At 41.0% G+C, this 14,601-nt stretch overlaps 1 protein-coding gene across 1 annotated transcript; it reads left to right on the top strand.

The window, feature by feature from the left end:
* Positions 1-1,574: 1,574 nt before the first annotated feature.
* Positions 1,575-3,724, top strand: rgs16 (regulator of G protein signaling 16). Its single transcript, XM_010872293.3, has 4 exons — positions 1,575-1,709; positions 1,935-2,080; positions 2,570-2,736; positions 2,867-3,724. Exons 1-4 carry the CDS (start codon positions 1,666-1,668, stop codon positions 3,065-3,067), a joined length of 558 nt encoding a protein of 185 aa, XP_010870595.1. The 5' UTR covers positions 1,575-1,665; the 3' UTR covers positions 3,068-3,724.
* The last annotated feature ends 10,877 nt before the right edge of the window (positions 3,725-14,601 follow it).

The raw sequence follows: 14,601 nt of genomic DNA, 5'->3' as shown, positions 1-14,601 counted from the left end.
TTTGAATGCACCAAAAATACTTTCTGCTCATTAAATGTTGTGAAACAGGAATTATGTGCATATGCAACTATTTGGAAAAAACTGATTTACATTCAGTACGAACATATAAGCAGCATTATTACAACATGTCACAGTGCTGCTATTGGTCCTTAATGATTATGTTCCGGGTCAACATATGAGCAGTGCTGTTTACCGTCGAAACCCAGCCGGTAGGGACGGTTATGAATGTATTCATAGTTAAATAGCGTTGCTGTTTGCGTTTTGGTTGAGGATTGTGGATGGTTATTTCCGCAACCAACATTCAGTTAGATGGTTGCAAGGTCAATTCCATCAAGAGGCAACACATTTTTGGGGGGAATTGTGTTGTTTAGACAGTTGTTTTTCTGTCTCTATAAACTTACCCTTAACCGTCATCCTAACCCTAACCTCAGTACCATTATGCATAACCTTACCTGGAACCTAACCTTAACCGTTAACCATCATTTTTTTTGTAATAAGGCATTTTTCATTTTAAATCGATTTGGTTAAGGACCAACATAACAGCTAAATGTTAAGGAGCAATGTAATAGCAAGTCATTTAGGAACAATAGCACTGGAGATGTGTTCATACTGAATGTAATTGTGATTTACAAAATAGTTCCATACAAGCATACTTCCTGAGAGGTACTCAGGTGGGTTTGGATTACATGTTGTCTCATTCTCCCCTGTCATGGGCCTATATATCAGAAGTGCATAGTAAGAATTTATTACCAGAGAAAGTGGGAAATTACGGTAAAAGTCTGAAATAGTACACTGGACCATAACAAAGAGGATACGTTTTTTAACACCTCGCAGTTTGGGCTGGAAGTGTAATATGTTGTTTGTATGTGCATAGTCTGTAAATAGAATCACTTTCAATACATAAGGCACAAACCGGCAAATACCTGACATAGTACATGCATTTCAGGGCCCATTTCGGGCTCGACAATGGTACATTTATAACTAGTGGTCAATAATTGTGACAGTTGACATTATGATACTGTACGTTGAAGTTGTGGGGGAAACCCAATAAGTTATTCAAGGAAAATAGTGAAATAGTATTTCAGATAGTATAACCATTAAATTCCATTTAATGGTTCCTCAAAGAAAGGACCGCACAAAGGTTCTTCAAAAGGATATTTAATGAAGCATAAAAAAGGGTTAAAAGGGGCTTCTAAAGCCAAACATAATAAAAACAAACGTATTCAGGATGTAGAAAGACCACAAATCGCACAAAGGATTGGATTTCAGGGACATTGAAAAGAACATGTGAAAAAATATCAGAAGCTTTTATCTTAAGGTAACAGTAATTTCCCAGGTTTCCCCTCCCTCTCTCTCCCCCTCTCTAACCTTCCTCCCTCTCTCCCTCCATCCCTATTCCTCTTCCTCTTTTCCAATCATTCTGTCTTTATCTCTGTGTATCACACACACATACACCCACATTCACAGACACACACACAGTCCTCGGGCCGTGTCATTGGCTGGGCAGACCGATGACGAATCGCAGGCTGGAGGATAAAAGCCCTCTGCTCCCTCACAGTAGACACACCCTGCTGATCTCAGTCCAACTGCTCGTCTCAGCTTACGGGATTTACTTATCAGCACATCTAACGGTCTGCCTGCTGCTTTCACCAATCCTCAACTAGTATGTGCAACGGAATAGCAACCCTGCCTACCACCTGCCTCAAAAGGTAGATCTCTTCAAATCCTTTCATTTTGATTAAAGGATTAAAGCTTATTATTGGGTTTTGTAGAATCTGTAATGGTTAAACTGTGGTGCTGGTTTATGCATTTTGCAGCGCAGAGATTGGTCTGGATGGTTTTGTGATTAGTTTGTAGAAAATATATTTTACTGAACAAGAACTCAGTTGAAGGAGAGTATTTATCTTTCCTGTTATTTTATTTTCTCTCCCTAGAGCAAAAGACCTGAAAGCCAGGCTGGCCAGCTTCTTGCAAAAACCTGACTGGAGTCTAGCAAGCTGCAAAATAGGCAAAACTACACCTAGTCTGGAAGAATGCATGAGGTGGAAAGAGTCTTTGGAAAAGCTTCTGTCTAATAAACGTAAGTAGACTGTACCCTATACTGCACCCTATACTTCACTCCACCAAAGATCTCTCTCACATACACATAGTTTGGCAGTTCTTAACTGAGGTTCTTCACAGTTGGTTCATTTTAGCCCCAGATGCTTGTATATAGAGTATTACTAGGAGCTTGCTAATTGTGAAAATAATAAAGGCTTTGATCATCACCACATCACAAATCCGCTGTGGTAGAACACATGCTGGCACTATGCTGGGGGCTAATCCACAAGATACAGACACATGTGTAACCATGTGTAGGACACACAGTTGATAATTCAAGGACGCAGATGTTAGGATAGTCTATCCTGAATATCAGTCTCTTTGACTAATTCCCCTCCCTGTACAACAAAGTCTTTGGCAATGACAAGAATGAAATGTTAGCTAATCAGACTGATACTCAGTCTGAGGAAAGCATACATGTAACTGCGCTGTACCAGTATTAATCTCAATCTCTCTTTCTCTTCATCAGATGGACTGATGACCTTTACTGCTTTCCTGATGTCAGAGTTTAGTGAGGAGAACATTGCCTTCTACTTCGCCTGTGAGGACTTCAGGAGCACTAAGTCTGCTGCCAAGCTGCCCACCAAAGCTCAGAAAATCTACGATGAGTTTATCTGCACGGACGCACCACGAGAGGTACGCTTCCCTAGAGACTGGCTTCACTCTCCCTCCCCTATCCATAGCCCTCGTTCAAAAGTATTAATTACAACTGCTATTCGGGCCACAGGCGATGACTAACAAGCCGCGCTTCATTGTCCCTCTGCAGGTGAACATTGACCATGAGACTCGTGACATCACCAGGGCCAACCTGAGCAATCCATCTAGATCCTGCTTTGACATGGCCCAGCATAAGATCTACCTTCTCATGGCGAAGGACTGCTACCCACGCTTCCTCCGTTCCCCGGCTTACAAGGACCTTCTCAGCCAGCTCCGCGCCAAGTGCACGTCCACCACAAAGAAGGCGTGAAACAGCGAGGGCCAAGTGTGGTCATCAGGAGTTTTAACAGCAAAGGAACGCATTGCTGTTGAGCGTTGAGCGGCGGATGTCTCGTCGTGAAGAGACATGGGAGGGGGACGGGTTCTGGTGCCAGCTGCTTTGAAAGCCAGGGAGTGTGAATCACCATTGAACTCTGATCAAGGAAAAGGCAAAGAGAAGATACAGCCCAAGTGACGCCCTGTCACGGATGGACGCTCAGACTGTGATGGCAATAGAGCTGTGTTGGCAAAATAAACACATGAGGTAGACACTCATTTGTGAATGAACAGGGCCACTGAGAGTGCTGAATAAAGCGTGTAAAGGATGCATTGACAATGACTTGGAATTCAACAATCTGAAGACACACTGTTAGTGTCCCTGTCTACTGCATTGATATCTAACACTGTGTTCATAGCTAGGCCTGTTTTGTCATGCATATTATTATTTATTCTATTTATTGTTTTCTACCTTGTCCTGTTATCTTTTTGTGTCAAATATTGTGTTTGACAACACTCAAAGGAGAGAAAACAAACTGTGCAATATATTTCTACTGTGGTCTAATTGTTACTTTTGTCTGATTCTGTTGTCATTTTATACATTCCATAAATCATAATATATTTATTAAAAATATATATATTTGAATATTGACACAGTTTCTCAGTCTTACTTTCAACATGAATTATAACCCTTTCATATGGAATTATTGAGTTGGTATGAGGTTGGTATAAGTAAGTGCTGTGAAAATATTCACACAGCCAATATTGATTAGGTAACTGAAAAGTACAGATACATGATTTTGACTGTGTAGTACTGTACAACACTAGCAAAACAAAGGAAGTCTCACTGCATTCAAAATCATGAATATATTCATCTTGGATACTAAGGAGAAGAAAAATTAGGCAACATCCATCTTAATGTGATAGGATATCAGCTATGAAATACAACTTTCATGTTGTAATTACAATGCTTCCTGTCCCCGGATGATGACAGAACGTGTTTGCTCACACTCTATCATTGCTATGATGACTATCTGCTTGTGATTATTTTCATTAAGCCCACTCCGCAGCCAGATGAACTAGCAGGTATCACACCTCACTGATTGGGTCACCAAGGCAACTGTTTTGGGCTGTCTTCCAAAACGACCAAGAACTCTAATGTTCCTGTATCAATCGAACAATGCTTTTGTATCATTTTTCATTGCCCATGCTTTGTGGACCATTAGCTTTTGTTTCACATGATGTGAACCGGAAGCTAGTTCTTGGAAATAGAATGAATAAGGCCGATAGTGTGTGTGTATCTACGTAATAAAGTATCATAAAGCCTTGTTAGTCATTTGTGTTTGCTCAAGTCATCGACCTTTGGAAATAAAGGACATAAATCAAGCTAGCATTGTGACAACTACGTCAACCATCTAACATATCCACAAGTGTCCCACTCCTGCTGTGATGTTGTAAAACCAATTGACTTTACTTAGATAATGTTGAGGACAATCTAGTGTCACGAACACAAAGAAATGACATGGTGACCAGAAAAGTAGGTGCAGTGTGCCTATGTTGGTAGCCTACACAGTACACTTTAGTCCATTAGCAGACACTCTTATTTAGATTCACAGTTACTGCAAGTATTGTCTAGGACCTACGACTAACCTGAGACAAAAGTTGATCAACTGATTTTGACCATATACTTCTCAAGGTGTCATAAGTCATTCTGGAGCAGGTAGATCTAACACACACACACACGCGCACATACACACTCTGAAAGTAATTCAGACCCCTTCACTTACCCAACATTATTGATTAAATGTATATACTTTGCCCTCAAAGAGGATTCACCAGCGCAGAGGGCCTGCGATGAACACGCCGAGCCTCTCAGAAAGTACCTCGATGAGGGGTACAAGCACCAGGCAGCCACTGTGCGGTGTTATGCTGGCATCTGTGGCATTGCTGACAATACATTCAGTGTTTTATTAAAGAACAAACAAAACAGGAGTCAAACAGAAAATCCATGCACTTTCGGATTATCTTGCTCTGCCTTCCCTCAAGGGGCTTGTCTTACCAGGCTCAGACTCTGGCTTCTTCTTCAACGTCATTGGGTACACACACAAAGACAAATAACGCAGTCAGCTGTAAGCTTACCTTCAGTGCTCTCCTTTTCATATATGTATATACACTCACCTAAAGGATTATTAGGAACACCTGTTCAATTTCTCATTAATGTAATTATCTAATCAACCGATCACATGGCAGTTGCTTCAATGCATTTAGGGGTGTGGTCCTGGTCAAGACAATCTCCTGAACTCCAAACTGAATGTCAGAATGGGAAAGAAAGGTGATTTGAGCAATTTTGAGCGTGGCATGGTTGTTGGTGCCAGACGGGCCGGTCTGAGTATTTCACAATCTGCTCAGTTACTGGGATTTTCACGCACAACCAGGGTTTACAAAGAATAGTGTGAAAAGGGAAAAACATCCAGTATGCGGCAGTCCTGTGGGCGAAAATGCCTTGTTGATGCTAGAGGTCAGAGGAGAATGGGCCGACTGATTCAAGCAGATAGAAGAGCAACTTTGACTGAAATAACCACTCGTTACAACCGAGGTATGCAGCAAAGCATTTGTGAAGCCACAACACGCACAACCTTGAGGCGGATGGGCTACATCAACAGAAGACCCCACCGGGTACCACTCATCTTCACTACAAATAGGAAAATAGGCTACAATTTGCACAAGCTCACCAAAATTGGACAGTTGAAGACTGGAAGAATGTTGCCTGGTCTGATGAGTCTCGATTTCTGTTGAGACATTCAGATGGTAGAGTCAGAATTTGGCGTAAACAGAATGAGGACATGGATCCATCATGCCTTATTACCACTGTGCAGGCTGCTGGTGGTGGTGTAATAGTGTGGGGGATGTTTTCTTGGCACACTTTAGGCCCCTTAGAGCCAATTGGGCATCGTTTAAATTCCACGGCCTACCTGAGCATTGTTTCTGACCATGTCCATCCCTTTATGACCACCATGTACCCATCCTCTGATGGCAACTTCCAGCAGGATAATGCACCATGTCACAAAGCTTGAATCATTTCAAATTGGTTTCTTGAACATGACAATGAGTTCACTGTACTGAAATGGCCCCCACAGTCACCAGATCTCAACCCAATAGAGCATCTTTGGGATGTGGTGGAACGGGAGCTTCATGCCCTGGATGTGCATCCCACAAATCTCCATCACTGCAAGATGCTCTCCTATCAATATGGGCCAACATTTCTAAAGAATGCTTTCAGCACCTTGTTGAATCAATGCCATGTAGAATTAAGGCAGTTCTGAAGGCGAAAGGGGGTCAAACACAGTATTAGTATGGTGTTCCTAATAATCCTTTAGGTGAGTGTATACCGATCAGCCAATAACATCATGACCACCTGCCTAATATTGTGTAGGTGCCCCTTTTGCCACCAAAACAGCCCTGACCCGTCGAGGCGTAGACTCCACTAGACCTCTGGAGATGTGCTGTGGTATCTGGCACCAAGACATTAGCAGCCATGCTTCCATGTAAGCAATGCACACTCCCTGCCATCCATGTGATTTTTCCTGCTTCTAATACATCAACTTTAAGGACAGAATGTTCACTTGCTGCCTAATATATCCCACCCACTGACTGGTGCCATGATAACAAGACTATCAGTGTTATTCACTTCACCTGTCAGTGGTTATAATGTTATGGCTGATCGGTGTGCCCTGTATGATTATTGGCACACTAGATAAATATGAACAAATAGGTTGTGAAACAAAATATAATTGTTGTTTATCAGCTTGATCTTTCGATAGATAAATCTATCATCAAATTGAATTAAAAATGAAAAGAAGCAATAGTCATCAAGATAACAGTTTATTTTAAAACATGCATGACGGAATATTTGGCATCCCTGTATTTAGCACTTTGTGCACGAGATGAAAGCTCTCTGAGACATCTCCTAGGAATCATGAGTTGAGAAAACAAAAGAAGAATTTAAGACCAGATCCTTCAGAGTCCATGGTCTTCACACATCAGCTCACCCCACAAGTTGTCAATGGGATAAAGGTCAGTGACTGTAATGGTAATTGCAAAAGCTTGATCCTAAAGTCAGTGAACCATTTTTGTGTATTTTTGGAGGAACGCATTGGACTCTTGTCCTGCTGAACAATCCAACAACGACCTGGTTTTAGCCTCCTGGCAGAGGCAGACCCATTGTGGCCTAAATCTCCTGGTACTTGATGGAGTCTATGTTGGTATAGATGGGCTAGATGGGGTTTTTGTTTAATGAAATATATTTGTGGATTGTTTTTCGCCTTTGCAAAGTCATGTTTTATACGAAATCTTGAAAAGGAGTATATAGGTACAAATCCTCCCAAGGAGCCTAGTTGCAATTGGGACCCATTATGTAATGGTTTTCTACTATTCTGAATGTGTGAAAAACGCTTCAAACACTACTTCTATCAAATGACTGATCTTAAGTGTGGTTGCATTTTATACAAATGGTCAGGGTTGGGAGATTAGTTTGTATATGTATTATATTTCCATTTTTCCACATGGATATACTTGTAAATAGGGAAAACTATGCAAGCCATATTGTTTGCCACTGGACATGATTTAGATATGTGTCCTATTGACATAACATTTTCACCTTGCTTGTATTTCTGTGCTGATGCCCGCTAAAAGCTGCTTGCGCTTAAATATTTACAGTACAAATTGGGAAAATTATTCCTTTATGTAAAGTGCAGCAGTAGTTCCTTTGTCCTGAGAGTTGCTCATGGCATATAGCAACATTCTCTCCCAAAGAGTCTGCTTCAAAGAGCTAGTCACAAGATGAGCCCAATCCTTAAATAGATAGAGACACACAGCATTCAGTGAACCTGGCCCATATCAGTTAGGAGTATACTGATCAGTAACCCCCGGGTGAGGTCGCTGATGGACCAGGATGTTCCGTACAGTCTCTGAGCACATGGTATGTGGAATCCCCATCCAGTGTTCATTCAATGTGGAAAAAATGCAGGTTCGCTATTTGTCCAATATTACTATGTTGAATTACTTGGATGCATGCATTCTAACTTGATTAAAGGCGTGCTCTTGCTGCAAGATACTTTTTTATTCCTCCTATTCCTTGCATGAAGTTGAAAATCCTAGGCAGTACCTAATATTCCAGGATAGTTCCTACCTTCAGCTGTAGCTTATTAACCTCTTGATTGATATATTATAAAACTACCCCTTCCTCATTCTGAATCCGAACCATAATAGTGAATTGTGTTGGATGTGTAACTGGTAATATCAGATTTTATGATTAGCCAAAAACCTAATAACGTCAATCACTATTGTCTTTGAATGCAGAAACAACTCCAGGAAAAACTTCAGGAATAATGACCAAACCATAAAGAAGCCATGCTCAAAAACCAGGGTAGAATAATGTATGTATTATTATGCAAAACCCACTTCATCATCTTCCTCCTCGTCATCATTTTCTTCTACAGTCTTTGAATGCCATTGATCCATAGAGACCTTTGGTCTGAATGAGGCTGCCCACTGGGAGAACATTCACCGTTGAGCACTGCCACCTAGTGGAGATAAACTGGCATAGCATAACTTCTTGCAGCGGAAGAGCAGTGGTGGCCACTCGTGCTCCCACCAGTTTATTGGGTGTGCAGACTTATGGGGTAGTTAGGTGAGTTCACCACCAGTGGGCATAATTGGCTTCTAAATAAAAGTGAAGCCATATTCCATTTCCGTCTTCCCTCCTCCATTAGTACAAACACTCCTGATTGGACTGAGGGGAATGATGTCTAGCCAACGAAAACAAAAGCCCACGCCTACTACACTCCAGTCCAATATATGACAGATTGCACACTTCAGAGAGAGGAGAGTATATACACTGAACAGACATGGACTTTGACAACGTACAGTATGTCACACCAAAGGAGTGGGGAATGTTAGTTATACCTGGGAGCACAAGTGAATAGAATAAACATATGAAGTCATTTTTACTTCTTACTTCCAAGGACATATATGGTTTCTTCAGAAGTACTGTAACCTTTAGAGACAGTAAATGGCTAAGCCTGGTCTAGAGATTGTATTCAAACATCCTTTAACTGCAGTTGTCTTCTTCCTCTGTGGCCTTGCTTGAACTGTCAATATACTTACAGGGCAGTTGCTCTCCCTTAGTGCAGCCGTCCGGTCAGAGAAAGGCCAGATTTCCCTGCAGCCCATAAACTGCGGACATCCAGTTAACCCGACACACATTCCAGAGCTATTGACTGAGCCATCAGTATCGTCATCTCCCCATCCTGACGGTACCTCTGTCTCGTCATAGCCCTATCTCTCACCACTGACCACGCATCCCTCAAACCCCCCTCCCCCCCCCCCCCCCCCCCCCCGACACACACAAACACACTCACACACACAACAAAAATATATCCATAACATGTTAATACACTGATATGCATAATGTTATAGTAAATTGTGAGAACAATATGATGAGAGGGGAGGAGGGAGGAGCAGTCATGTGTTGAAATACTGTTGAGGTTTAATGTTGATTCCATTTGGTTACATCTAACCTCAACTCGAGACGGAGGGTAAAGAGAGCATTTGCAAACGAGAGAGTAAGAGAGAGAAGCAACAGCATGTTACACTCGAAGCGTGGGAAATGTGTCGTGGCGTGTCCCTGGCGGAAAGGGAAAACGGTGCTATCCCCTGACCCTGCTCTCTAAGGGGATTAGATGCTCTACCCTCAGCGGATCACAGAGATACCCAGAGAGACACGTTCATACGCTCAACCGCTAACATGTCATTCAACTCTTCAAAATACACCAAAACATGGACATACATATGAGTCATTTAGCAGACGCTCCCATCCACTGCATCTGATGGTAGTGAGTGCATGGTTTCCATCCTGGCCAACCGTGGGAATCCAATCTATAATGCTACTCTTAAAAGTGCCATGCTCTTACCAAGTGAGCTACATTTCGCCAAATTTGTATTTTTGAAGTCCTATGTCTGTGACATGAATACCAAATACTGCACGCCTACTCATGAAGTCTTGATCGCAAAAGCCTTTTACCTGTTAGAAAGGAAAGCTTTGACTCAACCACTACTTCCTGAGATTAACTACCACTCTTACTGAGACTCATGTTCTCTGCTGTTCTTTTATTCATCCCGTTCTCCCCCATTCTGTACCAGCGTGTGAAATCAATGGTGAACTGCCCTCGTACACTGTGTTCTCTTTTTGAATTCAGAACACACGCTTGATGATAAACAGGCCAATACTTTCTAGGCGATGGAACAAAACTACCTCTTCACTCTATCGCTGAGTGTTTCGCGACAGCTCAATTTTTTAATTAAACTCCCATAGAGCATAGAAATACAACAGTCAGGCTTAATCAGAAAGAAAACAGTCTGATGCCAGGGAAAGCTTGAGCTATTCCTGCAAAATGCATTATGTTAAAAGGAAAATAAAGCTTTCTGGCTTTTGCACTATAGTACATCTCTATAATAGGGCTTATAAAGAGACTACAGTATCTGCAGTGACTAAATGTGTTCTGGTCCAGCCGCCCAACATTGAAAACAGCCTTTGCTCCAAACTTCAGAAGTCACTTGACGTACGATCGTCCATGGTTACGGGCCCATAACGTACAACATTCTGTCCCACACTGTTGATTCAATCAAATCTCTGTTAAATGCATTCTTCTGTGTGAACCCCTAACTCCTTGGTGGCAGCCAGCCAAAAATGAGAGATTACCATAAGGTCCATAGGCTACAGGGCATTCATAATTCCCACAGAGTGGATGTTACACAAGCATCACTTAGCCTTCCGTTCCCCTCGCCATCTCCAAGATCATTAAAGTGGTCACCTCAGACTGGAACTATTTTCCATAATGGCTTAGCGTCCGTGTCAAGTTTGGTTTGGCCGTTTTCTGTCATGCCTCTTAAAGGCTTAGGGTATGCGGTCCAATCAGATCAGCCTACTTCTGCTAAACCAAACACATTGATTGTTTGACATAATCATCTGCATTATGACGTGGAGGGACATTGGGTTCGTCAGACACTGTGGGGGAAGTCTTCTGATTATTGTCAGTGTATTTTGTCCTTGATAGCTCACAGAATTTCCCATAAAAAATGTATAAAACAGGCATTACCATTAAAGGCCTTCTGACCTGACGGCAGCATAATGGGTGGACTGGCTGGCCAATTCAAGTGTACCCATTGGAACGAAGCAGGAAGTAAAATACTGCTTCAACAACACAAGGTCAAGACAAAGGAAAGCTATATCCCAAGACACAGCACTATTGGACAAGGGACTCATTCTGGTATGGATACATAAAAATATTAAAGAACTAATTTCAGCGGCTCCACCAAATAAATTGCATAACTGCTTTACTGTCATTCTATTCATTAACTTTTTCTCAATAATAATTTTAATGCTATTCCTGTACAATAATTGTTTATGTTATTACTGTAGAATGCAATACACTGGTCCCGTTAATGTAAACTAGGTTCAACAATACAAGGTTAAGACAAGAGCAAATTGAATACACTATAAGTCTTTGCGCTATTACAACAAGGGACCAGCTTCTGTGGTTTCACCTGTGTCTAGTTTTGTCTCCCCATCTCTGTTTTCCCCTCATCACCTCCTTATTTAGTCTTCCCTGTTCCCTGTCTGTTTGTTGGTTATTGTTCCATGTTACATCTGTGTTTTGTGTTTGTTTGCATTGAGTCTGGTTGTATCCTGGATGTTTTTTAATTAAAAACCTTTTGTTCATTTACTCTGCACGTGTAACAATAATCACAAAGCAAATATTGTTTTCTCTACAACTTCATTTGAGTCCACTGTTCACCTATTTAAGATCCCACAATACATCTGAGGAAGGTTATGAAAAATGTACTGAAGCATTGAAAGTTCCCAGGGGTACAGTCGGTTCCATCACAGTGAAAGAAAAGAAATATGGAACAACCAACACTTAGCTGGCCTAGTGCTTGATTTCTGGCCAAACTACATAACAGGTAAGTGACCAAAAACCCAATATAGATTCCTGCATGCGTTCGTTTTTTGGAGCAGCACCTAAACCATGTTGGCTATATTTATTCTGAGAATCATCGAAATAAATACAGATATTTATGTGCAACCCTACCCACCTGCCTAGATTTAGTTCTGAAAGCCAAACTGTTACCTGCAAAAAAACATGCCACCAGATATAATTAATCTGTCATATTCTTAACTTCAATCTCCTGCATTAATTTGAATTTGGGTTCTGCTTCTTTGAACCATTTAAGTTAACAACGCTATGTACAGTATGCTACTGCAATCAAATACCACACACATACCTGCTTATACTTTTTGTTTGCTGTCCATAGATGATCAATCAGATTGTCACTCTTATCCACAAACCCCCCAAAATAATCCCAAAGCAGGGATTTCACTAGCGCAGACCCTGTGCACACTGGTTTGTTCATTTACTCATGATAACTTTTGATATCTTCTATTCTAGTTATGTTTGCTAAACATTTTTGCAAGAGCTAAAACGTTTGCTAGAAAAGTAGCATTGCTAGTTTGGCTAATAAGCAATTGATTATGTATTTTTATACATAAAAAGGGGACAGCTGTTGCTTGGGTCATAGCTGATTATCTATCTCACTTCTCACTGAAATTGGTATTTCAATATTTTTATATTTAACCTTTATTTAACCAGGTTAGTGTTACTGAGATAAATCTCTTTTGCAAGAAAGACCTGGCCAAAATGACAGCACATTACACACGCGCACATAGTATATCATAAAAATAAATCTAAATTAATTTACTAAATGATTTCCCTGCAAGGATGGAAACAGTTTAAAATATACTATATAAAAAATAACAGTCAGTGCATTTACAGCCAAGTAAATTTTCCAGCACTGATGGCAATCTGTCTTTAAATACAGTTAAAGAAGCGAGTTTCTCTAATTTCAGGTCCTTCTGCATCTTGTTCCATGAATATGGGTCTGAAAGGCTTTCTTCTCTGACTCTGCATGTGCTTTTGGTACACTCAGAAGAACAGGTTTTTTGAGTGCAGGCTGTACTGAACACTTGTCTGCTACACAATGCATTTACTTAAGTAAAAATTTAGTTATCCAAAGATCGCTTATATACATACATAATCATACATAATCCCCATAATCAATAATTTGGGAGGAAAGCAACAAATAATAACGATAAACATAAACTAATGTTTTGTTTTTACATGAAACATTTCAGACACACAAAACAGTCATTCTGAATTGGGAGCCGATCCACGGGTTGGATTTATGTTTTTTTTACACCCGCTGAGTGACTGTGGGGAACCGACCCAATGCAGAACTCTAACCCAATGGCCACTCTAATAGACCTTCCAAGTTTATCTGCAGAGATGGGAGAATCTTTCAGCACAACAACGATCCAAAACACACAGCCAAATCAAAGCTGGAATGGCTTTGGGACAAGTCTGAGAATGTCCTCCATTGACCCAGCCAAAGCCTGGCCTTGTACCCAGTTAACATCTTTGGGGAGACCTGAAGATCACAGTTTACAGACTCTCACCTTCTAATTTGATAGAACTTGAATGGAACTAAAAGGAAGAATGGGAGAAATTTCCAAAATACAAAACTTGTAGATGCATGCCCAAGACCTGAAGCTGTGATCAACACCAAAGTACTGAATAAAGGGTCTGAATACCTATGTACAGGATACAGGGTCTGGAACTGTAGGTAGCATAACAAATTATTAATTATATTATATTAAATGTTTTCATTTAGTATCACACTCGTGAGTGGCAGCTCAAAAGCATGTTGCAATGCCATTTCATGAAAAAAGCCTGTAAATGTACGTAAGCATTTCACTGTTAGTCTACTACATTCAACAAAGCCTATGACAGCGAACATGAGTGGCTGAAAACAACCACCACAAGGGGAAATCGTCTCATTGTTTCACAAGCAACTGGGCATTCAGTCAATATTCATATACATTCTGATCAGGGCCAGCTCCAGGCGAAAGCAACATAAGCAGTCGCTTAAAGCCCTCGATCGCTAGAGGGCATCCGATTGCTAGGGAGCCCCTGACCAATAGGGGAGACAGGACCCCAAATATAACTTTCCTTAAGGCCCCCGTAGAGCTAGAGCCGGCACTGATTCTGATCAACCATGCAAATCACATGGCCAGGAAGGAAAGAAAGAACTGTTACCATAGCCAGAATGCTGAATTTGGGCTAAGCCATGGCCACTGCTCAAATCCTCCCAAAACATGCTAGCCTGCATACAGGTACAGTAGTCTCACCTTTGATTGACATTTTATTGACTTTGCAGTGGGTCCTGACATGGGAAATAATGCATTGTGAGTAGATGCAAAGATATAGCAAAAAATAACACATTTGTCAAAATACCAATAAATACCTTTTGATTGAACATAGGGAACAAGATAATGACTACTATCTATTTATTTGACCACACTACATGCTGAATAAAAAATACCCTTAAGGGTATAAACTGCATAGTTTTGTCTTC

Source organism: Esox lucius, chromosome 8, assembly GCF_011004845.1.
Source record: "Esox lucius isolate fEsoLuc1 chromosome 8, fEsoLuc1.pri, whole genome shotgun sequence".
Taxonomy (NCBI): Eukaryota; Metazoa; Chordata; class Actinopteri; order Esociformes; family Esocidae; genus Esox; species Esox lucius.
Note: the sequence above shows the minus strand (reverse complement) of the source record. Positions and strands in the feature narration are given on the sequence as shown.

Excerpts from the sequence above, each read along its gene's own strand:
- rgs16 (XM_010872293.3), top strand. The coding sequence starts at position 1,666 with ATGTGCAACGGAATAGCAACCCTGCCTACCACCTGCCTCAAAAG. Across the intron at positions 2,081-2,569 it reads AAAGCTTCTGTCTAATAAAC|ATGGACTGATGACCTTTACT; the intron begins GTAAGTAGACTG and ends TCTCTTCATCAG. Across the intron at positions 2,737-2,866 it reads GCACGGACGCACCACGAGAG|GTGAACATTGACCATGAGAC; the intron begins GTACGCTTCCCT and ends GTCCCTCTGCAG.